The sequence below is a fragment of the Salvelinus namaycush genome, chromosome 13 (genome assembly GCF_016432855.1).
Source record: "Salvelinus namaycush isolate Seneca chromosome 13, SaNama_1.0, whole genome shotgun sequence".
Taxonomy (NCBI): Eukaryota; Metazoa; Chordata; class Actinopteri; order Salmoniformes; family Salmonidae; genus Salvelinus; species Salvelinus namaycush.
In genome coordinates this window covers 10,454,258-10,480,753 of record NC_052319.1, presented here as the reverse complement: position 1 = coordinate 10,480,753, position 26,496 = coordinate 10,454,258, and the positions used below count along the sequence as shown (strand labels likewise).

General features: G+C 42.0%; 1 protein-coding gene across 1 annotated transcript in view; it reads right to left on the bottom strand.

The window, feature by feature from the left end:
- LOC120057850 (G protein-activated inward rectifier potassium channel 1-like) overlaps positions 1–26,236 on the bottom strand; it is a 35,354-nt gene extending 9,118 nt beyond the window's left edge. The window contains exons 1-2 of the mRNA XM_039006318.1: positions 25,559–26,236; positions 24,754–24,970 (exon numbers count right to left, since the gene is read on the bottom strand). Of these exons, the coding sequence (XP_038862246.1) occupies positions 24,754–24,970; positions 25,559–26,236 (895 nt within the window). The remainder of the gene's footprint in view (positions 1–24,753; positions 24,971–25,558) is intronic.
- Between the last annotated feature and the right edge of the window lie 260 nt (positions 26,237–26,496).

Genomic DNA, 26,496 nt, shown 5'->3' with positions numbered 1-26,496 from the left:
CAACACCGGTATTTTGCTTGAACCCTCAGTTATTCCTGCATAATTTTACCACCAATAACAGCTTGCCTATATTATCCAGATATGAAACTTTTCTTCTAATATAATAATATATGCCATTTAGCAGACATTTTTTGTCAAGGCGACTGACATCAATGAGTGCATACATTTACGTATGTGTGGTCCCAGCGGGAATTGAACCCACAACCCTGGCATAGGAAGCACCATGCTCCACCAACTGAGCCTCTCTGCTATATTAGTCAACAACACTGTAAGCTAAAAGTCACATCCCAAAGACTGCCAGAGATGCAGAACATATTAAAAATCAATATAACACACCACTTAATGGAACATAATCAGTAGAGGATATTAAAATATTGTGATAAAGTTCAACGGAACTGGCCCGGAGGGTGTGACAGGAGTTATTGAAGCCACAAATAAATAATTATGTTTCCTCCATTTATTCTGTAACATAATAATACTCAGTAATCTATAGTGATTGGCACACAATAAGGATAATCACACTGCTTATCTGAGATCAGATAATCAAACTTGTGATGATTCACTGTTGGGTAACTCTCTGTTTTCCGACCTGCATCCTATTGAGTGGCTTCATATTGGAGGAGAGCCCAGCTATTTTGTAAAAGCACCATCGACAGTATTGCAAGAAGGTAATTTGGTGTTGTGTGAGTAGGTACCTTCCCTGCATCCATATACTAAAAGCCATCAACAATCTCAGTGAAGAGGCTGCTCTGTGATTTCCCTTCCGTTGGGAAAAAGAAACAATTACAGACAAATTGCTATCATAACCATTTGGAAACATGGAGGTGATATGAGTACAATTAAACACTGCAAAATATTTTTATTGTGAGCTTTAGAAGAGCAGAGAAAGCAATTGTAACAATGACAAGAAAAACATCAGAAATTGTGCTACAGCTGTATAGAAAAAACAAGTGTGGTTGTTTTTGTTTTAATAAAACCTTACGTAATCGTCATACCTACCTGGAACTGTGTGTTTCTATGGAAACCAAATCGACCAACGATACGTGAGCATATACACACCATATAAAGGCTATTTGGATCGTCACCTTTGAGTGCAACTCGAGGCAAATGTGGCGTACATACAATATCCAACACAAAAGTATATTTATTGTCTTTGACCATCCCAAGCGAAACAACCATCCTTAAAACCACTGGTTATATCACTCAACACTGGATGATGCATCATGTCCCTAGTTCCTGACCACGGTGACCTGGTTTGATTGCCTGTATGCCCCTGATCTGTTCCAGCACATCACTTCACCTCAAAGTGTGTTTGTTTTGGTCAAATCGTATATTGACTTATCAGTGATGGGATCTCATGTTACAAATAGCATCTTTAATAAACACATTGAAAGGTTATTTTATTCTCATACATCTCTATTACCATCTGTCTTGCTCTTTCATCCTCACGGACACAGACTGTGCTCTGTGTACAAACCTCTCTTTGATTTCCCAATTTATACCCTCTACTGTGCACTGCTGGATAGACCGTCTGTCCCAAGTCCAAACATGTCTTCAAAGTCCCGAAGAAAGATAGCAATGGTAGGGTCAGCTTGTTTTAGAGCCATCTCAGCATATTGGGTAATATCACTTTACACCTACCCTAGCCAAGTTTTTCTCAACTCCACAATGTACATCACATCAATGGAGTTGAGAGCGGACGACTTTGGGCGGACTGAACCTCCTACTACGTCGAGTCGCTGTCAGTCAATACTTGTAAAGAAGTACATTCTTAAACACGTGCCGTGTAGCTATGTTTGTCATCCGTAGCTGCGTGCCTTCCTTTGTTTGCTGAAATCCACACTTTTTAATAAAACATTTGTCAAATACATTTACTGACTGTTTCCTTGTTTGGACTGGCAGCGACTCGATGTATTCGGAGGTACACTCCGCCCCCAGTCGTCTCAACCCAACTCCACCAAGATGTACTGTACATAGCGTGGAGTTGAGAAACCCAGCTACACCTACCCCAGCCTTCTCTGTATAAATTGGATATGGCCCCATCAATATTACTGCAAGATGATTAATTAATGTAAAGAATATTGACCTTTAATTAGATGGTGAAATTAGAGGGCGATAATTCCAGGGACTGTTTTAATTCTAGACAGGATTTGAAACGCGATAAGTCCTGCAAAACACAGTACTGTTTTCATATCTAAGATTATTAGGCCAGAAAACTGAGCTGTGAAAAAAACACTAAAACTCCCTTCTTTTTCCAATTTGTGAATCTACAAGAAGCCATGGGGAATGTTGTTCTTCAAATTGAATATACCGTATCTTTCTGATGCAATAATGTGTTGCTATTGAGAGAGTATTAAGGGCAGAGGATGTTGATCTCTCTGAGGTTGTGTGTTTGGGAGTCTATCAAAGTGTCAGAGGAATAGATGCAGTCCTGCTGGATAATACTGAGTTAGCTTTTGTCATATAACAAAGTTGAACAGCAGCCAAGTAGCTAAAGTGACAGGGAGATAAAACGGATTCTTTGGGTGCCGAGAATGGAAAGTGGACTAGCAGAAAGCTTGCCAGTAGTTTCTGCTTGATGGTGGCTCACTAAGCTTACTGGCATTCATGGAGCAGAGTCTCTAACATAAGCTTATCCAGAATATGGAAGCCACAGGAGCTGTTTTCTGTTTGCTGCATGGCTCAGTCATATGCTGGATATCAGGGGTGCACAACTCCATTGTCCCCAGACCTCGAGGACCAGAGTCCTGCATCCTGGCTGTCGATAGATACCTGTTTCATTCTACCCAGTTCTTACTTATCAAAAAATCCATACACATAATTTGACTTCAGAAACACAAAAAGTGCTTTTCTGAGCTTGTTTTACAAAACACCCACAACAACCTGCATTTTTGGGGGAAACGATGAAATGCAAATGATGCTAAGAATTGACATATTTATGCAAATAGAGGATTGTTTGTTATTCAGATTAGCATGTTTCTGCACTTCGACACCCACAGGCCAAGTCACTGAGAGAAAGGTGGGCGAAAGGAGTCCTCCCCGACCTCTAAATTATATCACAGACAAGGATCTGCAGATGTAAGACAGCCTCTCACAAACACACACACACGCATGCACACAGCCACACACACACACACGCACAGACACGCACTCATCCACCCACCCTCACTCGCCAGTATATGGCTGTCAGCACAGTCCCCTGACATAGTATCAGGGCTTTAGAGGCAACTGAAGTGTTATGTATGAGAAAAAACGCTAGCAGAAGCAAGAATGGGAATCTGGACCGTGAATAGAGAATCACGACTCAACCCTCTTGTCCTTGCATCGGAGCACTGTTCAGATCATTTTGGAAATAAATGACATTAACATACGAATGCTTTAATAATTTACAAAATGGTGAGCAGCAACAATTAAATACCAATTCATCATGTTGAAGGTTGTTGCTGAAAAGCAGAAGAATACGTCCCTGCTTGACTACTTTTTTTATTAAAGAGATGCACTAAGCTAGAGCAGCATGGAGAAGCAAACTGACAGAGGGAATAAGCATCCAATAGATGCCCGCTTTAAAAAGAGTGTAGCACCTATTTCTCAATGTCAAAAACACATATAACAGTTACTTAGTTCACCCCAATAAAACATTCCCAAATGTTAACAAACTCTTAAATCAACGTTTATAATATTGTAACGTGGTTCTTAAAGTTGGGTTTGAGGTTTTCTCCAAATCAGCTCTTAGCTTTGGAAACAAACCCATAACGCCCTACGGTCTGTGTCACACACTTGGGAAATGCAAGTCCATGCTCACCCTTAGCTACACTTAGAAATGGTGGTGATATGTGAACGCTTCCATACAGCCGTTACACAGTAGGTAGTTTAAAGCATAGGACAGAGAATTTTAGACCGAGCTTTACTTGGCGATACTTATTCAATTCCCCCACTTGGAAGACAACAGGCCATCTAAACTTCCATGTCTAGTTACAGGCGGTTCGTTTGAATTTATAAATTGTCTTGCAAGTCAGGAATTGAGGAAGTATCAATTTCCGATGGTTTCTGAACACTATAATTTGTTTACAAGCATGATAGCTGTACTTTTAGTTTGTGGTTTACGCAGCTTGTTGGCCATTAGCCAATCAGCGTTTCTCAACTAGTTCAAAGCACAAACGCATCCAACTGGTATTTACGACATCACAACTGCTAAATTCCCACCTTCCACTTGGTTTCGAACGCATAATTAGTTTGAATACGTGTGGGTTTCTCCGTAAGCGTAAAGACAGTAACAGTTGCATTTTTATCCATCACCTTTTTTTTGTTCAAAGTTTTAGACTATGCAATTGAAAACTTTTTATGAAGTGGGATACATTTGTGAGAATGAGGCGGACAAATCAGTCTGCGGGCACATTTAATCCCTGAGAATGTCTACTGCTATCAACAATGGAAGGAGGGCTTCAGCAAGAAGTTGCTTCGGTGGATGCTGTCCCTACCACCAACGTGACTTCTAAAGCATCTCAATCAGCAGCACTGAGCATTATCATGGGCTCGTGTGAGCATGGAAGTGAACCGGGTAAGTGAAAGAGCTAGCTTGCTACCTCTATGCTAACGTTATAACTGGCGCATTAAGTTAACATCTTCTTTTTAAATAACACCGATGAAACTAAAGAAATGCAAACATGTCTGCCAGTTGTTGTTAGCTAAATGCTGGTCATATTATAGCTTGATGTCCACAATGTGGGTCATATAGCCTATACTGATAGTAATATACAAGCCTATGAGCACCGTCTTAACGAGCCCAATAATGGACTAAAGGAACCTAACGTTACTCCTTATAGTCCAAGGAGCTTACATGTTCTGTTTAGAGGCGAATTGGCTCTGGCAGCCAAAACAGCCAAGTACTCCATCTAAACGTGAATCCATTCTCAATTGCGGTACAGTTTAAGAAGGAAAAAGCCCTCTACTTTCATATCACATATACACTAACTGTACACTGTTTTAACACAGTTTGCAGCCGACAGTATTTTTCAGTGACAACACGTTCGTGGCATCCATCTTCCGTTTACACACAGGTGTTCGGAGACGCAGATGGAGGCGTACCTGCGCTATTTAGTTATCTTCCGTTTTTTTTCTCTCCCGTAAACAAGCACTGTAACATGGAAATAGGGCCTTGTGGGAACCCTAACACTATACATACATATGATAAGAAAGATACATTCCTTATGTTTCCAAAACCGATTTCTTTTGATGAATCACTGCTATTTTTGACACATATTATACTAAACAAAAATATATACGCAACAATTTCAAAGATTTTACTGAGTTAGTTCAAATAAGGACATCAGTCAATTGAAATGTATTAATTAGGCCCCAATCTATGGATTTCACATGACTGGGCAGGGGTGCAGCCATGGGTGGGCCTTGAAGGGCATAGTCCCACCCACTTGGGTGCCAGGCCTAGCCAATCAGAATTAGTTTTTCCCCATAAAAGGCTTTATTACAGACAGAAATACTCCTCAGCACCCCTCTGACAACAGCTGAGGACATTCCTGCAGTCAGCATGCCTATTGAACGCTCCCTAAAAACTTGAGACATCTGTGGCATTGTGTTGTGTGACAAAACTGCACATTTAAAGTGGCCTTTTATTGTCCCCAGAACAAGATGCACCTGTGTAATGATCATGCTGTTTAATCAGCTTCTTGATATGCCACATCTGTCAGGTGGAGGAATTATCTTGGCAAAGGATAAATGCTCATTAACAGGGAAGTAAACAATTTTGTGCCCAATATTTGAGAGGAACAAGCTTTTTGTGCATATGGATCATTTCTGGGATTTTTTCTTTCAGCTCATGAAACAAACACTTTACATGATGCGTTTATATTATTGTTCAGTGTACTTTAGCTATAATTGTCTGTTTCTATTTCGTTTGCCAGCAATCACGATAGATAAAAACTAGCTTATGTTAGCTGTACCATTGAAGGTTAGCTATATTTAATGCACAATCACAATAGTTTTAGCAAATTGCAGTTTATTTTATATTTCACAAGTCATTGTCATTACACAAATAACATTTAGAATCAATATTGTCAGTGTTAGTCATTTTCGTTAGGCACCAGCTTACCATGTACAGTAGGCTACAGAAATTTCAATCTTGTGTTTGGGCCTTTCCATCAGTCTTTGTGGTTTTTATTTGTGGGGAGCATAAACTGTATACTTGTATACTAACAAATAATTAGAACCCATGTATTTTCAATAATATACAGCACCAACTACATACATATCTGATAGGGTCCATTATCTGCTACCTGGCTTTTAATGGAGAAGGAACAGTTGAATTCACAGGACATACAGTAACAATACTCTGCTGAGTACAGTACTTTGGGTTCCTAACAACTGAATGGTCACCTTTTTTCAACAAAACGCCTGAAAGGACACAACACATTGTGACTATTAGAGGATGAAAAAAATAAATCAAATTATGAAACGGATACATCTATTATGGGAACAATTCCGATCTCTTAGACAAATCTGTTTCTATGGTGACCACCATCAAAATATACTGTATGCTGAGAAGAAAAAAAATGTAGCTTTTAGGGACGTGCTTTTTCCTTTCATTCGTCGTAGATGAATCTAAATCTGTTGTAATACTGTTTTAGTATTTAATCAATGAATTAAGTTGCATCTCGAGCATTCAGCTTTCAACATGCGGCAGGCAAAATGTGTGCAAGAAAAACACAGAGAAGGAAATTCACTGGCTGAGACTAAAATGGTGTTGAAATGTACTGCTATGGGGGATGGGTGTTGAGGGAGGCAAAATGCTCAGGCAATAACATCAGTGTGGAGGTAAACAGCAGAGCAGAGCGGAGCAGAGCAGGGGCTGTGTGTGTGAGAGAGAGAGGAGATTGCCATTGCCTGCCAAGCCTCTACACAGGGTGAGGTGACAGACCGGGCGCAGGAACATAAGGCTGTACACAACAGCAAGACCACTAACAAGCAGGGGGAAAAACTGACATTATCAAGGAGAAAAGTGTGTTGGTGGTGGGTGAGGAATAGGAGATGGGGAGGATGGGCAAAAAGCTGCTATAAAGAGAAGCAGAATAACACAATGGACAAGGGAGTGGGTTTGGGCGGTAAATCTCAGTAACCCACTTCCCTCTATTTAACCCTAGCCGGGAGCCGTTCAAAAAGGGATATTGCATATTCTGTTATGCTTGTGTATTCTTACTATGGGTTGAGTGAGATCCAGTACCCCACAGCATGTCAATAAGACAGAAATAGAAAGCAGACATCCCCCCCCAAAGATTGTCTCGCTAGAAGCGCCTCCAAACTCCAAAGAACAAAATGTAAATGTGGCTGTGTGTGTTCAGACCGAGATCGATTAACGTGGTCTTCAGGGACACTCAGACGCTAGCGATCAATACTGCACAGTGACCAAAAAAATATAAGCAGAGCACAACCTTTATTACTTTGCGATAACAGACAGTTAATGAGGAGCCACAATCTTCAGTCAGTTTTGACCAAGCTCTAGGCTACCCATCCTTCCTTAGTGAATATTTAATATAACCAAGATCCTTGTCTGGCTCCATTTAGTTCTGGATGGCGAAAGGGGCAACATGATACCCATATCAACAATCTAAGTGACACTTAATATAGGCACTATATCCAGTAACATTTGCAATACTACTATACACAATACATTCGTTTTAGACTTGCATATTAAGTCCAAAACACATGCAAGTGCTTGGAGACAAAGATACAATTATTTCCAACTCTAAGTAGCGTGATGACGACTCTGTTCTACACATCATGGCCTGACCATTACCCGTTACTTTGGATGTAGTGGCATCACCAAATGAGTTCAGCCCAGGTCTGCCACCGCCACACCCCTTCCTCCATCCCATGATTTATTACAGTTCATCTGAGACCTGACAAATCCCCAAAGACACAATTACCTTGTTTTCCCTTGGGAAGCAAACACAGTTCATCTGAAGGGGATAATGAATACTCCATGTCATAGCTTGTTCAACAAAATGTCCATTATGTGGAGTTCATCCCTGGTGAAATTACTATATAGTCAGGAAATGTAAAGCTCTCTAGTGTGTTGTCTCCAGTGCTTCAGTGCTAGCCTCTCTACTCTGGCTTCCTGTAAAGGCTAGGGCTGATTTCAAGGTTTTACTGCTAACCTACAAAGCATTACATGGGCTTGCTCCTACCTATCTCTCCGATTTGGTCCTGCCGTACATACCTACACGTACGCTACGATTACAAGACGCAGGCCTCCTTATTGTCCCTAGAATTTCTAAGCAAACAGCTGGAGGCAGGGTTTTCTTCTATAGAGCTAATTTTATTGCAATGGTCTTCCTATCCATGTGAGAGACGCAGACTCGGTCTCAACCTTTAATTATTTTTTTAAAATATTTATTTTACCCCCTTTTTCGTGGCATCCAATTGTTAGTAGTTACTGTCTTGTCCCATCGCTACAACTCCCGTACGAGCTCGGGAGAGACGAAGGTAAAAGAGCCATGCGTCCTCCGAAACACAACCCAACCAAGCCGCACTGCTTCTTAACACAGCATGCATCCAACCCGGAACCCAGCCGCATCAATGTGTCAGAGGAAACACCGTACGCCTAGCGACCTGGTCAGCATGCACTGCGCCCGGCCCACCACAGGAGTCGCTAGTGCGCGATGAGACAAGGATATCCCTGCCGGCCAAACCCTCCCTAACCCGGACGACGCTAGGCCAATTGTGCGTCGCCCCATGGACCTCCCGGTCGCGGCCGGCTTCCCCTCTCGCCACTGGGATTCTCTGCCTCTAACCCTATTACGGGGGCTGAGTCACTGGCTTACTGGTGCTCTTCCATCCCATCCCTAGGAGAGGTGCGTCACTTGAGTGGGTTGAGTCACTGACGTGATCTTCCTGTCCGGGTTTGGCGCCACTCTCGGGTTCGTGCCGTGGGGGAGATCTTCATGGGCTATACTCAGCCTTGTCTCAGGGTAGTAAGTTGGTGGTTTGAAGATATCCCTCTAGTGGTGAGGGGGCTGTGCTTTGGCAAAGTGGGTGGGGTTATATCCTGCCTGGATGGCCCTGTTCGGGGGCCACAGTGTCACCCGAACCCTCCTGTCTCAGCCTCCAGTATTTATGCTGCAATAGTTTGTGTTGGGGGGGCTATTGTAAGTCTTATGTCTGTAGTATTTCTCCTGTCTTATCCGGTGTCCTGTGTGAATTTAAGTATGCTCCCTCTAATTCTCCCTCCCCTCCCGGAGGACCTGAGCCCTGGGACCATGCCTCAGGACTACCTGGCCTGATGACTCCTTGCTGTCCCAGTCCAGCTGGTCGTGCTGCTGCTGCAGTTAACTGTTCTGCCTGCGGTTATGGAACCCTGACCTGTTCACCGGACGTGCTACCTTGGTCCGGACCTGGTGTGTGTGTGTGTGTGTGTGTGTGTGTGTGTGTGTGTGTGTGTGTGTGTGTGTGTGTGTGTGTGTGTGTGTGTGTGTGTGTGTGTGTGTGTGTGTGTGTGTCTCTCTCTAACTCTCTAACTCCGAATGCTCGGCTATGAAGTCAACTGACATTTATTCCTGAAGTACTGACCTCTACAACCACTGATTACAACCTGCTGGTCCTCTATGAACGTTTGAACATCTTGGCTATGTACTGTTATAATCTCAACCCGGCACAGCCAGAAGAGGACTGACCACCCCTCAGAGCCTTTTTCCTCTCTAGGTTTCTTCCTAGGTTCCTGTCTTTCTAGGGAGTTTTTCCTAGCCACCGTGCTTCTACATCTGCATTGCTTGCAGTTTGAGATTTTAGGCTGGGTTTCTGTATAGCACTTTGTGACATCGGCTGATGTAAAAAGAGCTTTATAAATAAACTTGATTGATTGTCTGAATCAACACTTTCTATCACAGTGGGACTTTAGACAAAGCAAGCTGTCACCCGGTGGGAGTCTCTTAATGCAAACTGGTCATATGCATGAGGAATTTAACACGATCTAGATTTAGTCTATTACAGTAAGTATCTGACTGAGCTGAACAAAAGAAATCCAACATGAGACATGTACACTACAGAGTGCATGTGCTACACTACACACTAACAAAAAAGGGTTCCTCAATGGTTGTTTGGGAAGGGTGATGGTTCTATGTGAAACCATACTGACCCAAAGAACCCTTTGAGCCCTTCAATGGTTCTTTGCAGTTCCCGAAAACTCTTAAGTGATAATTAAAATCTAGGGGTGGTGGGCCATTATAATATTTTGGGGTGTGGTTTGCTCACAGCTCTTTTGTGCAACCCTGAGTGAGAGTTTCATTCCAGTTTATCTAATCTGTTGTGTCAGGCTATTACATTGTATATATGATTATGGCCAGTGACCGTGTCTTGTGAAAGACTCACACATGGCCTTGTGTCAATTGAGAATGGTTGACTAATTCAGTACTTCTCAATTCTCTCCTCAGGGACCCCCAGCTGTTCCAGAGCTAGCACACCTGATTCAACTTGTTAATAATTAATAAACAAAATAATAAAACTGATGGAATTTTCCCAATATAATATGGCTATTAAACGAGAATATATATAAAACTGTGTGGTTTTGAGATTAAGGTTCTGTAAAGAACCCTAAAAAAGGGTTCCAAATAGCCCCCAAAAGGGTTGGACCAGAGTGGAACTGTTTTTTGGTACTATAAGACGCAGTATTAGATAAAACATCGCGACCCTGCCCACCTGTGGGGAAAACAACCTGTGGTTACCTAGATTACCTCATTGGCTCACAGAAAAATGTAACCTTTTTCGAACGCAATTTTCTTGTCTGCTTGTTTTAGTCAATTACAAAACTACATTTAAGAAAAGTAAAACATGTCTAAAGATGACTTTTCAACATTGCCCTACTCCCTAGCATTCTCACTACTTATATAACGTATATAACGTTATATTACGTATAACGTAATATTGTAGGGCTTCCCTCATGCCCCTTTTCATGAGGATGCTAGCAGCCACGTGAGTGAGTGCTAGCTAGCTACCGACCAGAACATTAAGCTAGCCAAGACCAACAACACAAACAAATGGACTATACAGCTACAAGTAGCGAGTGAAGTTACAAACGGCCTGTACTAAACAAGTGAAATGTATTACCTGTGATTAAATGTTTTCCACACACAGCTACGTGTAGTCTACTTGGACAATGCATCCCCACATTTCCCACTCTCCCACAGGGAATAGCCTGGAGCCACAGGGCTCTTCTCGCAGGCTCTATTCCCCTACATGGAAGCATTGCGAACCGTAGGTTGGGATTTTTGATCTGGCTACATGTACATTTAACAACACAGCAGCTTTTCGGCATGTTTTGTCATTTCTGTATAACAAAAAATCTACAATGAACTTTACTTTACAATGGGGCTCAATAGGAAAGAATGTTGGTTTTCCCCCAATTTGTGGATGTGGTCGAGGGGAATTGATTATTATGTGAATACCGACTGGGACTATATACAGTAGAACCTTTTAATGGTTCTTCATGGAACCTTAGGAAAGGATTCTTTATAGCACAATACAGGTTCTAATAACCTTATGAGCATAGTTCTTTATTGAACCTTCACAAAAAGGTCCCATATAGCACCAAAAAAGGTTCCACTATCGTTACAAGCCAAAGAACCCTTGTTTGGCACTAAACCATTTGTTTGTGGTGTGTTTAAACTGAGAAAAAACTATTCTAGCACTGCATTTGGTGACTAAATCACAATTAACATGTAATTAAAAACACAAAGGTGCAACGCGGTTTCTAAATGCAATGAAATGCGTGAGGCATATAGTGAAAGAGCCACCGTTAATGAAGTTAAATGAAACAAATGAATGAAAAACACTAACTCACCGGAGAACAGGAAGCTATTAAAGATGTCTTATCAGAGCGCCCTGGCGACACAGGTTCCTCTCCATGGGGAGGGCCGTGACTCTTCCGTGCTCTGATCCTGGGCACATTAGATTTAATTGGAGACTCCTGCTCTCACTTGCTCAGACGGCTGACTTTCTCGGCTGAACCCACATTAACCCTTTGAAACTGCAGAGTGCCTGAGTGCGGGCTGAATGGAGAGCGGGGAACAGCACGGGACACGCTCTGAGTGTAATTATTCAGAATGAATTATGGTCACTTTCTCCAGGGGCCTGTCTATCCTTTCACAGCTGTGTGCCTTATCGCAAGCTCCATTCTGCCAATGTTTACCTATGCTACGCCACCCCTGACACCACACACAAGCTGTAGTCCCTAGGCTGGAGTGACTAATTTATCTTATACTGTTATACCTGTTTAAGCAGAGAGTTGTGTGTTTCCTTTTTTTATTTCTGCAGTGAATGATAAAAAACAGACCGATGCATACTCCCAACTACTTGGCTAATCTGCTACATGATTTATATCAATTCCTCTGAATTTAGTATGCTGCTGCTATTCTTTGTGTAAGATAAAGTCCTCTTTGCTTATTTTAGTTTCAATATTCAAATGGGCATTCTATTCATAATACAGTATGTGAAGGTAGTTATAAATATTATACACAAATTACAACAATTAAAATAGATGTCACGTTCCTGACCGGTTTTCTGTTATTTTGTATGTGTTTGACGGTCAGGGCGTGAGTTTGGGTGGGTAGTCTATGTTGTGTGTTTCTATGTTTGTTAAGGGTGACCTGATATGGCTCTCAATTAGAGGCAGGTGGTTTTCATTTCCTCTGATTGAGAGCCATATTAAGGTAGGTGTTTTCACACTGTTTGTTGGTGGGTGGTTGTCTCCTGTGTCAGTGTCTGTATGTTACGCCACACGGGACTGTTTTCGGTTTTGTTTGTTCGTTCGTTTTATGTAGTCAGTTTTCCTGTTATTGCGTTCTTCGTGTTTCATGTAAGTTCGTCGTCCAGGTCTGTCTACATCGTTTATTTGTTTTGTTAATTATTCAAGTGTAGTTCGTTTTTTCGTCTTGTTTAAATAAATCATGTCATCACACAACGCTGCATTTTGGTTCAATCCCTGCTCCTCCTCTTCGGATGAAGCCCAAAAATTTCTTGGGGGGGGGGCTAAGAGGTAGTGGGTCTAGGGCAGGTAGGAGACCTGCGCCCACTTCCCAGGCTAACCGTGGAGAGCGGGAGTACGGGCAGACACCGTGTTACGCAGTAGAGCGCACGGTGTCTCCTGTACGTGTGCATAGCCTGGTGCGGGTTATTCCACCTCCTCGCACTGGTAGGGCTAGATTGAGCATTGAGCCAAGTGCCATGAAGCCGGCTCTACATATCTGGCCACCAGTACGTCTCCTCGGGCCGGTTTACATGGCACCAGCCTTACGCATGGTGTCCCCGGTTCGCCTACATAGCCCGGTGCGGGTTATTCCACCTCCCCGCACTGGTCAGGCGACTGGGAGCATACAACCAGGTAAGGTTGGGCAGGCTCAGTGCTCAAGGGAGCCAGTACGCCTGCACGGTCCGGTATTTCCGGTGCCACCTCCCCGCCCCAGCCCAGTACCACCAGTGCCTACTCCACGCACCAGGCTTCCAGTGCGTTTCCAGAGCCCTGTTCCTCCTCCACGCACTCTCCCTATGGTGCGTGTCTCCAGCCCAGTGCCTCCAGTTCCGGCACCACGCACTAAGCCACCTGTGCGTCTCCAGAGCCCTGTACGCACTGTTCCTTCTCCCCGCACTCGCCCTGAGGTGCGTGCCCTTAGCCCGGTACCACCAGTGCCGGTACCACGCACCAGGCCTATAGTGCGCTTCGAGAGGTCAGTGTGCCCTGTCCCTGCTCCCCGCACTAGCCTGAAGGTGCGTGTCCTTAGCCCGGTGCCTCCAGTTCCGGCACCACGCACCAGGCCTACAGTGCGCCTCATCCGGCCAGAGCCATCCGTCTCCCCAGCGCCATCTGAGCCATCCGTCTCCCCAGCGCCATCTGAGCCATCCGTCTCCCCAGCGCCATCTGAGCCATCCGTCTGCCCAGTGCCGTCTGAGCCATCCGTCTGTCCCGAGCCATTAGAGCCGCCCGTCTGTCCCGAGCCGTCAGAGCCGTTAGTCAGTCAGGAGCCGCTAGAGCCATTTGTCAGTCAGGATCTGCCAGAGCCGCCAACCAGACAGGATCTGCCAGAGCCGCCAACCAGACAGGATCTGCCAGAGCCGCCAACCAGACAGGATCTGCCAGAGCCGCCAACCAAACAGGATCTGCCAGAGCCGCCAACCAGACAGGATCTGCCAGAGCCGCCAGCGAGCCATGAGCGTCCAGAGCCGTCAGCCAGCCATGAGCGTCCAGAGCCGTCAGCCTGCCATGAGCGTCCAGAGCCGTCAGCCAGCCATGAGCGTCCAGAGCCGTCAGCCAGCCATGAGCGTCCAGAGCCGTCAGCCAGCCATGAGCGTCCAGAGTCGTCGGTCAGCCATGAGCAGCTCCTCAGGCCGGAGCTGTTATTTATCCAGAACTGCCCCTCAGTCCAGAGCTGTCTCTCTGTCCGGAGCTGCCCTTCAGTCCGGAGTTGCCCCTCTATCCTGAGCTACCTCTCTATCCTGAGCTACCTCTCTATCCTGAGCTATCCCTCTGTCCTGAGCTACCTCTCTGTCCTGAGCTACCTTGTCCCGGAGCTGTCCTTTATCTTGGTGTTGCCCCTTAAATTAGGTGGGTGGAGTAAGAGGGTGGTCATTCTGAGGGGGAGACGTAAGCTGGGATTGACTATGGTGGGGTGGGGACCTCGCCCTGAGCCTGAGCCACCACCGTGGTCAGACGCCCACCCAGACCCTCCCCTAGACTTTTGGTGGTGCGTTCGGAGTACGCACCTTGAGGGGGGGGTTATGTCACGTTCCTGACCGGTTTTCTGTTATTTTGTATGTGTTTGACGGTCAGGGCGTGAGTTTGGGTGGGTAGTCTATGTTGTGTGTTTCTATGTTTGTTAAGGGTGACCTGATATGGCTCTCAATTAGAGGCAGGTGGTTTTCATTTCCTCTGATTGAGAGCCATATTAAGGTAGGTGTTTTCACACTGTTTGTTGGTGGGTGGTTGTCTCCTGTGTCAGTGTCTGTATGTTACGCCACACGGGACTGTTTTCGGTTTTGTTTGTTCGTTCGTTTTATGTAGTCAGTTTTCCTGTTATTGCGTTCTTCGTGTTTCATGTAAGTTCGTCGTCCAGGTCTGTCTACATCGTTTATTTGTTTTGTTAATTATTCAAGTGTAGTTCGTTTTTTCGTCTTGTTTAAATAAATCATGTCATCACACAACGCTGCATGAAGAGGAGGAGGAAAGCCGTTACAGAACCACCCACCACACCAGAACCAAGCGGCGTGAATTCGAGCAGTGGCCTGCTACACAGGAATCCTGGACATGGGATGAAATATTGGAGGGAAAAGGACACTGGGCTCATATTGGGGAATATCGCCGCGCTCGTGAGGAGATGGAAGCAGCGAGAGCCCAGGAGCGGTGGTATGAGGAGGCAGCAAAGAGACGTGGCTGGAAAGGAAAGGAAAGCCGTTACAATAGAATTGAAAAGAGACACACAATGACTCAAAATTGTTTGCTTTTAGGCCAAAAAAGTAATTTCTCCTCTTGTTAATAAAATGTTAATTATTCTCCCCTAAAGCTCATCTATCTGTAAACTGCTGCACCTACCTCAAATCCCTTCCTCTAATCCCAAATCTGAGATGAGAAAGCTATATTTATACACGCTTGGTCTTGGTTATGCATTAGAAGTTTACATTTTTCATACTTCTTGTCCAATATGCAGGATTTCTGTTCAATATTCAACAAACACTAAGCCAACGATGGGAGAATCCATTGAAAGTACAGCAATAGAATTCAAGAAGCTCATAAATAATGATTTACATTGAAACATGGTAAACACACAGTTCCTGAGGTTTCCATATCAAATGCATTATAATATATAAGAGGAGTGAATCAATGGGCAAATTATTTGGGAAAGGATAAGCCAAACTGTGATACAACGTGTCTTGCTGCTTTTTGTTCTATGTTGCTCTGTCTGTATGCTACGTCTTGCTTGTCCTATGTTGCTCTGTCTGTATGCTATGTCTTGCTTGTCCTATGTTGCTCTGTGTGTGCTCACTGCTCAATGATTGTCTATATTGTAATTGTTTTAAATAACCTGCCCAGGGACTGCGGTTGAAAATTAGCCAGCTGGCTAAAACCGGCACTTTTACTGAAACGTTGATTAATGTGCACTGTCCCTGTAAAAATAAAATCAACTTAACTCAACGTATAACTCTGAAACACTTTCTTTATCCAATGCTAGAATGTCCACAAGACAGAAAAACTGTATTTATATGCTCACAGATACATATGAATAAACATCAAGTGCACTTTAAATAAATTCATAACAGTCTCATGCCACCCACACACGTCTTAGCATGAACACATAGCAGAAACACAATAACAAGGAAGATGATATTTGTTCTCCAATACCAGTGAATCGTAAAAAAAGGCTTGGGGTTGCCATGGAGGGGGCAGAGAGGAAGCCAAGAAAACTAGCCACGTCAATGCACAACTAACTAGTTATGGCCCGTGTCTGTCCCAAATGGCACCCTATTCCCTATGTAGTGCATGACTTTTGACCAGGGCAATGTGGGCCCTGCATAGGGAATAGGGTGCCATTTAGGAGGCATTAATCTCACCTCCAGAGGCACTACTGCTGTACAACTCAAAAGCTTCACTTGCCACAGCAAAACTTTCTCTTTTTCAGTGATTTTCCATCATTGTGGAGTACCCTACAATCAGCTGTACCAGAAATGACTCTATTTTTATAACAAAATCAAGAGTGATGGTTTTTGTTGGTAAATGCTGGACAGGCCAAGACATCACAAAATGTTGTATTAAAATATTCAAAACCGGAATAATCTTTTCCAAAGCGGGGATAGTGCAAAGTCAGCTTGCCATGCAACAACCCGCGGAATTGCTCATTTAAAATAGTCTAACAAAATGTTCCACTGCAGCTTTCGGCTGAACTTGTTCAGAAAATATTAGTAAATGCCTCTTCAGCATCATGTAAATGAATGCCACAGCATGTTCCCAATAGTCCATCAATCATTAGCATGTACAGTTGAAGTCGGAAGTTTACATACACCTTAGACAAATACATTTAAACTCAGTTTTTCACAATTCCTGACATTTAATCCTAGTAAAAATTCCCTGTCTTAGGTCAGTTAGGATCACCACTTTATTTTAAGAATGTGAAATGTCAGAATAATAGTAGAGATAATTATTTCTTCCGGCTTTTATTTCTTTCATCACATTCCCAGTGGGTTAGAAGTTTACATACACTCAATTAGTATTTGGTAGCATTGCCTTTAAATTGTTTAACTTGGGTCAAACGTTTCGGGTAGCCTTCCACAAGCTTCCCACAATAAGTTGGGGGAATTTTGGCCCATTCCTCCTGACAGAGCTGGTGTAACTGAGTCAGGTTTGTAGGCCTCCTTGCTCACACACGCTTTTTCAGTTCTACCCACTAATTTTCTATGGGATTGAGGTCAGGGCTTTGTGATGGCCACTCCAATATATTGACTTTGTTGTTCTTGGTGTCATTGTCCATTTGGAAGACCCATTTACGACCAAGCTTTAACTTCCTGACTGATGTCTTGAGATGTTGCTTCAAAATATCCACATAATTTTCCTGGCTCATGATGCCACCTATTTTGTGAAGTGCACCAGTCCCTTTTACAGCAAAGCACCCCCACAACATGATGATGCCACCCCCGTGCTTCACGGTTTGGATGGTGTTCTTCGGCTTGCAAGCCTCCCCCTTTTTCCTCCAAACATAACCATGGTCATTATGGCCAAACAGTTCTATTTTTGTTTCATCAGACCAGAGGACATTTCTCCAAAAAGTACGATCTTTGTCCCCATGTGCAGTTGCAAACCGTAGTCTGGCTTTTATATGGCGGTTTTGGAGCAGTGGCTTCTTCCTTGCTGAGCGGCCATTCAGGTTATGTCGATATAGCACTCGTTTTACTGTGGATATAAATACTTTTGTACCTGTTTCCTCCAACATCTTCACAAGGTCCTTTGCTGTTGTTCTGGGATTGATTTGCACTTTTCGCACCAAAGTATGTTCATCTCTAGGAGACAGAACGCGTCTCCTTCCTGATCGGTATGACGGCTGTGTGGTCCCATGGTGTTTATACTTGCGTACTATTGTTTGTACAGATGAACGTGGTACCTTCAGGCATTTGGATATTGCTCCCAAGGATGAACCAGACTAGTGGAAGTCTACCATTTTTTTCTGAGATCTTTGCTGATTTCTTTTGATTTTCCAATGATGTCAAGCAAAGAGGCACTGAGTTTGAAGGTAGGCCTTGAAATACATCCACAGGTACACCTCCAATTGACTCAAATTATGTCAATTAGCCTATCAGAAGCATCTAAAGCCATGACATCATTTTCTGAAATGTTCCAAGCTGTTTAAAGGCACAGTCAACTTAGTGTATGTAAACTTCTGACCCACTGGAATTGTGATACAGTGAATTATCAGTGAAATAATCTGTTGGAAAAAATGACTTGTGTCATGCACAAAGTAGATGTCCTAACCGACTTGCCAAAATTATAGTTTGTTAACAAGAAATTTGTGGAGTGGTTGAAAAACAAGTTTTAATGACTCCATCCTAAGTGTATGTAAACTTCCGACTTCAACTGTACATGATAGTCACATAGCAGTCCTTTCATAAAGCTCATTTCCTGCTGATCTGCCAATGTTTTTCTAAACATAATTGATGAGTGAACACAAAACTCAAATGAAGTGCTTCACATATTTTTTTAAATGCAGAACTGCAAAGTGTTGTGGTAATCAAGTGCCATACAACTTCTCAGGGAGAAACTGTTGCTGACAGAATTCTTCCTCTAGTCTATCACACATTCAAAGCCAGCTTGCCATGAAATTAACATCACAGCCTGTTTATCATTTAACTGAGCTGATCAAAGAAGTATGGCATTGTTTCTGATCTCAAATTAAGACAGAGAATTGGCCTAAAGTACAAAATTGCATGTTAGATTTACAATGTATAATTCATGTACCATTTCGAAACAGAAAAGTGGTGAAGCAATTGCAGTCTGAGCAATTTCACTTCTGCACATACAGTGAAGTGAATTTGATTGCACCTCAGTGATTCAGTATAGTGTTCCCTGGCATGACGTTGATGATGATGATGATGATGACTCTCAATAGCTGTGTATAGACTAGAGTTGCAAAATTCTGGTAACTTTCCTAAAATTCCCTGATTCTCCAGAAATCCTGTTTGGAAGATTTCTGGTATTATGATGGAATAAGCAGGAAATCCGGGAACCCTCCAACAAGGATCTCTGGTATTATGATGGAATAAGCAGGAAATCTGGGAACCCTCCAACCAGGATCTCTGGTATTATGATGGAATAAGCAGGAAATCTGGGAACCCTCCAACCAGGATCTCTGGAAAAAGTAACAGGACTTTTGCAACCCAAGTACAGACTGTTTCTCAGTCCTTTCAAGTCTACTTTTCTTGACATGCATAGAACGAACAGTTAACCGAACAGTTAACTAAACCTAAACCATTTGGAGTCAACAATTGTATCTGTTATATTAATTTCAAATATTTACACAATCATTTTAAAATTCTTGTATCATTCTACTCATCGTCACGGAGGATATGCCGAAAAGTGTCTTGAGTTTGAATTTTGTTCTATTTAACAGGCCATTCTAATAAATGTATTTTAATTCAGTTAAAAGTGCCTTGCTCGTTGTTGTTTTTGTTGTTATAATACTCTCATACAGTGGATTTGGAAAGTATTCAGACCCCTTTACTTTTTCCACATTTTGTTAAGTTATAGCCTTATTCTAAAATTAATTAAAGTATTTTTTTCCTCATCAATCTACATACAATATCACATAATGACAAAGTGAAAACAGTTGTTTTTTTCAAATGTATAAACATTTAAGTATTCAGACCCTTTGCTATGAGACTCGAAATTTAGCTCAGCAGCATCCTGTTTCTATTCATCATTCTTGACATGTTTCTACAACTTGATTAGAGTCCACCTGTGGTAAATTCAATTGATTAGACATGATTTGGAAAGCCACAGACCTGTCTATATAAGGTCCCACAGTTCACAGTGCATGTCAGAGCAAAAACCAAGCCATGAGGTCGAAAGAATTGTCCATAGAGCGCAGAGATAGGATTGTGTGGAGGCACAGATCTGATGAAGAGTACCAAAAAATGTCTGCAGCATTGAAGGTCCCCAAGAACACAGGGGCCTCCATCATTCTTAAATGGAAGAAGTTTGGAACCAACAAGACTCTTCCTAGAGCTGTGCTGTGACAAGGTAGGGGTGGGATACAGAAGATAGCCCTATTTTGTAAAATATCAAGTCCATATTATGGCAAGAACAGCTCAAATAAGCAAAGAGAAATGACAGTCCATCATTACTTTGAGACATGAAGGTCAGTCAATGTGGAAAATTTCAAGAACTTTGATCGTGAATTTATATATCAAAAACCACCTAGCGCTATTATGAAACTGGCTCTCATGAGGACCACCACATGAAAGGACCCAGAGTTACCTCTGCTGCAGAGGATAAGTTCATTTGAGTTACCAGCCTCAGAAATTGCAGCCCAAATAAATTATTCACAGAGTTCCAATAACAGACACATCTCAACATCAACTGTTCAGAGATGACTGCGTTAATCAGGCCTTCATGCTTGAATTGCTGCAAAGAAACCACTACTAAAGGACACCAATAAGAAGAAGATACTTTCTTGGGCCAAGAAACACAAGCAATGGACATTAGACCGGTGGGAATCTGTCCTTTCGTCTGATGAGTCCAAATTTGAGATTTTTGGTTCCAACCTCTGTGCCTTTGTGAGACGCAGTGTAGGTGAACGGATGATCTCCGCATGTGTGGTTACCACCGTGAAGCATGGAGGAGATGGTGTGGCGGTGCTTTGCTGGTGACACTGTCAGTGATTTATTTTGACTTGAAGGCACACTTAACCAGCATGGCTACCACAGCATTCTCCCGCAATACACTGGTCCCCATCTGGTCCCCAATCCCCATCTGGTTAGCACTTAGTGGGACTATCATTTGTTTTTCAACACGACAATGACCCAAAACACACCTCCAGTCTGTGTAAGAGCTATTTGACCAAGAAGGAGAGTGATGGAGTGCTGCGTCAGATGACCTGGCCTCCACAATCACCCGACTTCAACCCAATTGAGATGGTTTGGGATGAGTTGGACCGCAGAGTGAAGGAAAAGCAGCCAACAAGTGCTCAGCATATGTGGGAACTCCTTCAAGACTGTTGGAAATGCATTCCAGGTGTTTACCTCATGAAGCTGGTTGAGAGAATGCCAAGAGTGTGCAAAGCTGTCATCAAGGCAAAGGGTGGCTACTTTGAAGAATCTAAAATATATTTTGATTTGTTTAACACTTTTATGGTTACTACATGATTCCATATGTGTTATTCATCATTTTGATGACTTCACTAATATTCTACAATGTAGAAAATAGTAAAAAATAAATAAAAACCCTTGAATGAGTAGGTGTGTCCAAACTTTTGACTGGTACTGTATGTAAATGTAATCTCAGTTTTTATTTGTAAAAAAATTGCTAACATTTCTAAAAACCTGTTTTTGCTTTGTCATTATGGTGTATTGTGTGAAGATTGATGAGGGGGAAAAACGATTTAATCAATTTTATTATAAGGCTGTAACGTAACAAAATGTGGAAAAAGTGAAGGGGTCTGAATACTTTCCGAATGCACTGTATAATAGTCTCATGCACGCAGTGATTATGTTCAAAACTCTGATAATCTAACAGATGGGAAGTCATGTGCTGCTGACTTTGAGTTGATGGTATCATGAACGGGTGGGACGACGATTTGAGAAGCTCATTGTGTGAATATGAGCTTAGTGATGAAGAAATACTCCGGGGTGAGAGCTGATTTGTCTGAACGCGATAGAAAACCGTTTCCCCCATACCATAGGAATAAAATCTAAGTTTAGGTGCAATGCTGCAATCCGGAATGCTCAAGGAGAGGTTGCCATGGAAACAGAGTTACATTGGACCAAAATGAAAGCGTCTGAGGCTTAGACTTTCACTGTACATACATTTTTAACCACACATTGTTTTCACATCGTCATCTCTTTCTCTTTCTTGTTCTTTAACCTTATACCACACATACAGTACGTTCGTATTGACCCAGTCAAGATTACAGTGCTAGCTAGATTTAACATTGACATTGAGAAAATATAAAAAATATGTTCAAATCCAATTATAGTAAAACGTGCTGTCGATTTTTGCTGTTGTACCCAGTTGCATATGATGCATGTGGACCTTTACCTAATAAGTGAAAGTTTTAGAAATCTTATCTGCATTCTAGAATCTTCTGTAATAATGACTGACCGAGGAATCCAAACATTTTGGGAGAAGATGTAGACATGTCTAATTCTTAGGATGAATCTTAAAAGGCAGCTCCCGTAGGTTAGACTTATCATACAGTCATTTATCTGCATCTTTTTTTTCTATATAACATCCCTATGTAAGCCCTCATAAATAAAATAGCCCCATGAAATGTTCATATACTATACGAGTTCTCTGTCAGTTGCTACAGATTTTTCATCAACACATAAAAACTGTATTGAAAACAGCTTGAATTCTGAATAAAATCTGAGGACTGAAAATATTTCATATTTGATAGGCAATTTGACTTTTTTTGTGGATAACTAATGGCATGACTTGTAAAGAATGCTACTGTCACACACGTACAGTACAGGACCAACTTTTTCATGATTAAAGTAAATCTGCAGTGGTCTGTTCTGCGTCAGACAGGATTGCTACAAAGTTATGTCACTCCACAATCTTAAAGGCCCTCCCTGAAAACCTTTTATTAACTGTCTCAAAGGGAACAGTTTGAAAATGCCTAAACACCATGATCACATGTGGCAATACTGTTCTTGTTGAATTTATGTTTCCAATTTCAAAAAGCACAGGGGAACGCAAAGTATACACTGTAAAAAAAAGCCAATTTAACCAATTGCTTAATCAGAGTTAATCTGTGAGTTGAGTGGAGTTCAAAAGCACACGAATTAGAGCTCATGTGTTAAAGTTTGTTTACTCAACAAACTCTTCTCAAAGTCAGCTAAATTTGAAAACGGTTGTTGAGTAAAATGACAAATTCATTTTTCTCTCAAAACAACTCAAAACCTTCCCCATCACACTCAGCATGCTCATGTTCATGTTTGCCTTTGGAAGGCAACACTGTAAAAAAAAAAGTACATTCAACTAATTGCTTATTCATCGTTATTATGCGAGTTGAGTGGGCTTCAAAAGGACTAGAATTTGAGTGAATGTGCTGAATTCTGTTTACTCAACAAACTCTGCTCGAAGTCAGCTGAATTTGAAACCGGTTGCTGAGTAAAATTACAAATTCATGTTTTCTCAAAAGAACTCAAAACCTTCCCCATCATGCTCAGCATGCTCTTTTGCAGGTAGATTTTCTGAATTGTTTGTTTCAATACCTGTGTTTGTGCATGTACTTTGATTGGTTGATTAATATTATCCTACACAAACATAGATAGCATACATTTTTTTTCTAAACTAATCCAATCTAGTAGTTGGATTTATTGCACCTGTTACTGAGATGGCTGTTCCAGTTTAAATGATTTAGGTAGTCTTAATAATCAATCTTCAGTCATTCTAAATGCAGGTTTCGGGATATTAGAAGTTCCAGTTGTTGGATATCTTCACTCTGGCTGGATTCCAATAGGAATTGCACAGCACTTTGCAAGCCAGCATAGTCTGATTTGCAGACTTGCTGTGGCCTGTAAACCATGAGTTTGAGACCATTGTGTTAGGGTGTAAATAGGCCCTCAAAAAAAGGCCTTATGATAAATGTAATGTATTGTCATAAAGAGTTTAATATTAAAGATAACATATTCACTTAGCCACTCACTTGGTGAAGGCTGCAGTACTGAAAACCATTGAATACAACAACCATGTCTCTGTCGCTAACAAATACAGTAATGGGTGGTAACTACCATTCACTCGAAACGCAAGGCAGTCTGGTAAATTAGCAAACAAGGTCCAATAAATTCTCAAATTGAATGCATGTTGGTTCCGCTAAATGCCCAAATGTTGAGCAAACTCACAATCCTATTGCAGCTGGTTGCCTTACAATTGTAATCACCATATTTGTTCTTTACAGTGTACCCCCCCCCAGAAGAGTGTGAGGTTTCTATTTTAAAACAGCAATAATGTTCCCTAGACATCAACTCTTAGGAATATGTTTTAGGAGATCTCATAAAAACAGAGTAAATTATTTCTAAAATAATTCAATTTACCAGCATTCTTGTTTAGTTGTATTTCTTACCAAGGACCACTGTCAATGTTGACTTACTATATATCAAATTACAATTAGTTTTTTTTGCCATTTCCACTGCATACATAAAATCAAATCAGAACATATTATTTATAAACCCTATCCAGCTGTGTCACATAAAACCAATATCATGCAATCAATGACATTCACTAACATCCAGGGGTCATTGGAGAAGCCCATCTGGGTCAACATTGGCCACTTAGAGTAAAACCCTGCAACTTCACATTGTACTTATTCACTTTATACTCATCCTCATATTATTACACTCATACTAACACACATTTATTTTTGCGATCATATACTCTAGCCTGAGCCGAACATAGCCCACCACTTTATCTCAGGGCATAGACATGAAATAGACCTAGGCCTATGGTCTTTACTAATACTGCAAGAAAGAAAAAAATATGTATTTGTGATAACTTACCAGTGGTTTCCACTATTCCTTCCAATATGACCACAATTTCGAACTGTTCTGTTTGCATGGATCTCTGGGAGAGTTCGTAGAATGGGCTTTTGGTGTCAATCACATGGCAGATTGTGAGTGGTGAGACGAGGAAGAGCTGGTCCGCCCCGGTACTGAAGCCCACGTCCAGTTCCAACTGATCCAGCGGAAGAAACTCGCCTTCGGGCGTCTGACGAGACTATGGAAGCGTACATAGATGGAGTTTGAAAGAGAGACACAGTTTAACTACTGCAACCTAGTGAGCCATACTGACAGCCATCCACAATTTGTGAGCAATCAAAGCGATCAATCATCAGTAAATAGACAGAGTTAGTAAATTGAATGAGGGCTATAGCTAATCAGGCACATCAAGCCACATCAAAGGTTGTTAACCCAGTGACGACCACTATAGCGCTCCAACTTCAAGGGGGTCTATGGGTTTATTAATCAAATTGTTTAATTCATAAAAAGGTAAACATTATAGCATTGCCACTAAATGTGTCTGGAATTAATAGCTTTATGCTTTTCATTCACATTGGTAAGCCCATTTGCAAAGAAAGTAAAAAAAAAAAAAAATTATATCAGCAGGGAATAATACACTTTATAATAATACCTTAATTCTAATAACGATGTATTTCATTATCTTTTCCAACCGTGTTTAATATTTAATTGTGCGTAATTAAACAATAAGAAAACAAATACATTACACCGTCTGAAATAAGTATTTTGTAACGTTTAAATACACAAATATTGTTGAGCTATATGGAGGCATAGAAGTGCCACTTACTTTCAGCAATTTGCAGCGGATCTGTGCGGAGACCATATGGCTATTACGCAGGTTGCCGACTCTGAACATGAGAGTTAGTTTTCCATCTCGCATCGAAATAGCTGCATGTTCACTGAACATCAAAGTCTCTGCCCTTTTTTTGGGCTGGGACATCTTAATGAACATGCAGCCAATCAAAAAAGCATCAACGATTGATCCCAGGATTGACTGGAAAAGAAAGAGAATGATCCCCTCGGGACATTTGTCCGTGATATACCTATAGCCATATCCTATTGTGGCTTCCGTTTCTATGAAGAATAAAAACGCGGAGGGAAAGTTGTAGACATTGGCAACGCATGGCGTATACTTGTCATCGTGGGCTCGATGGAGGTCTCCTCTTATGTAGGCTATGATCCACCACATGAAGGCCATGAAGAGCCATGCCACCGTGTATGTTAGGATGAAGATGAATAAATTCCAGCGCCATTTCAAATCGACCAGTGTGGTGAATAAATCGGAAAGATATCTACTGGTTTCACCACCCAGGTTTCCATGCTGGACGTTACATCGCCCGTTCTTGTCCACAAAGCGTTGCCTCTTCTTCTTCTTCTCTGGTGCTGGCTGGTTGAATCCAGACCCGCTGGATGAGGTGGTCACTACCTGATAATCGTCCCCAAATTTCTTTCGGAGTGCAGACATACTACGATGACAGCAGCGAGAGAAATAATCTGAAGGGTTTAATGTAAAGTCTATTTCTGTACAGGACTTCGTTGTAGTTGCAGCAATTGTCCTTATGTTGTGTCCAATATCTTGGAATTGGAAATAAGGCGAGGAAAGTACGTTCTGTAACGAACTAATCATGCACTGTCCCCTCGCTCCACATACTGTTCCTACTACTGCACTCCAAAGCCATGAAAATAAGAGAGGGCTAATGTCACTTCAATCACAACAAAGAGCTC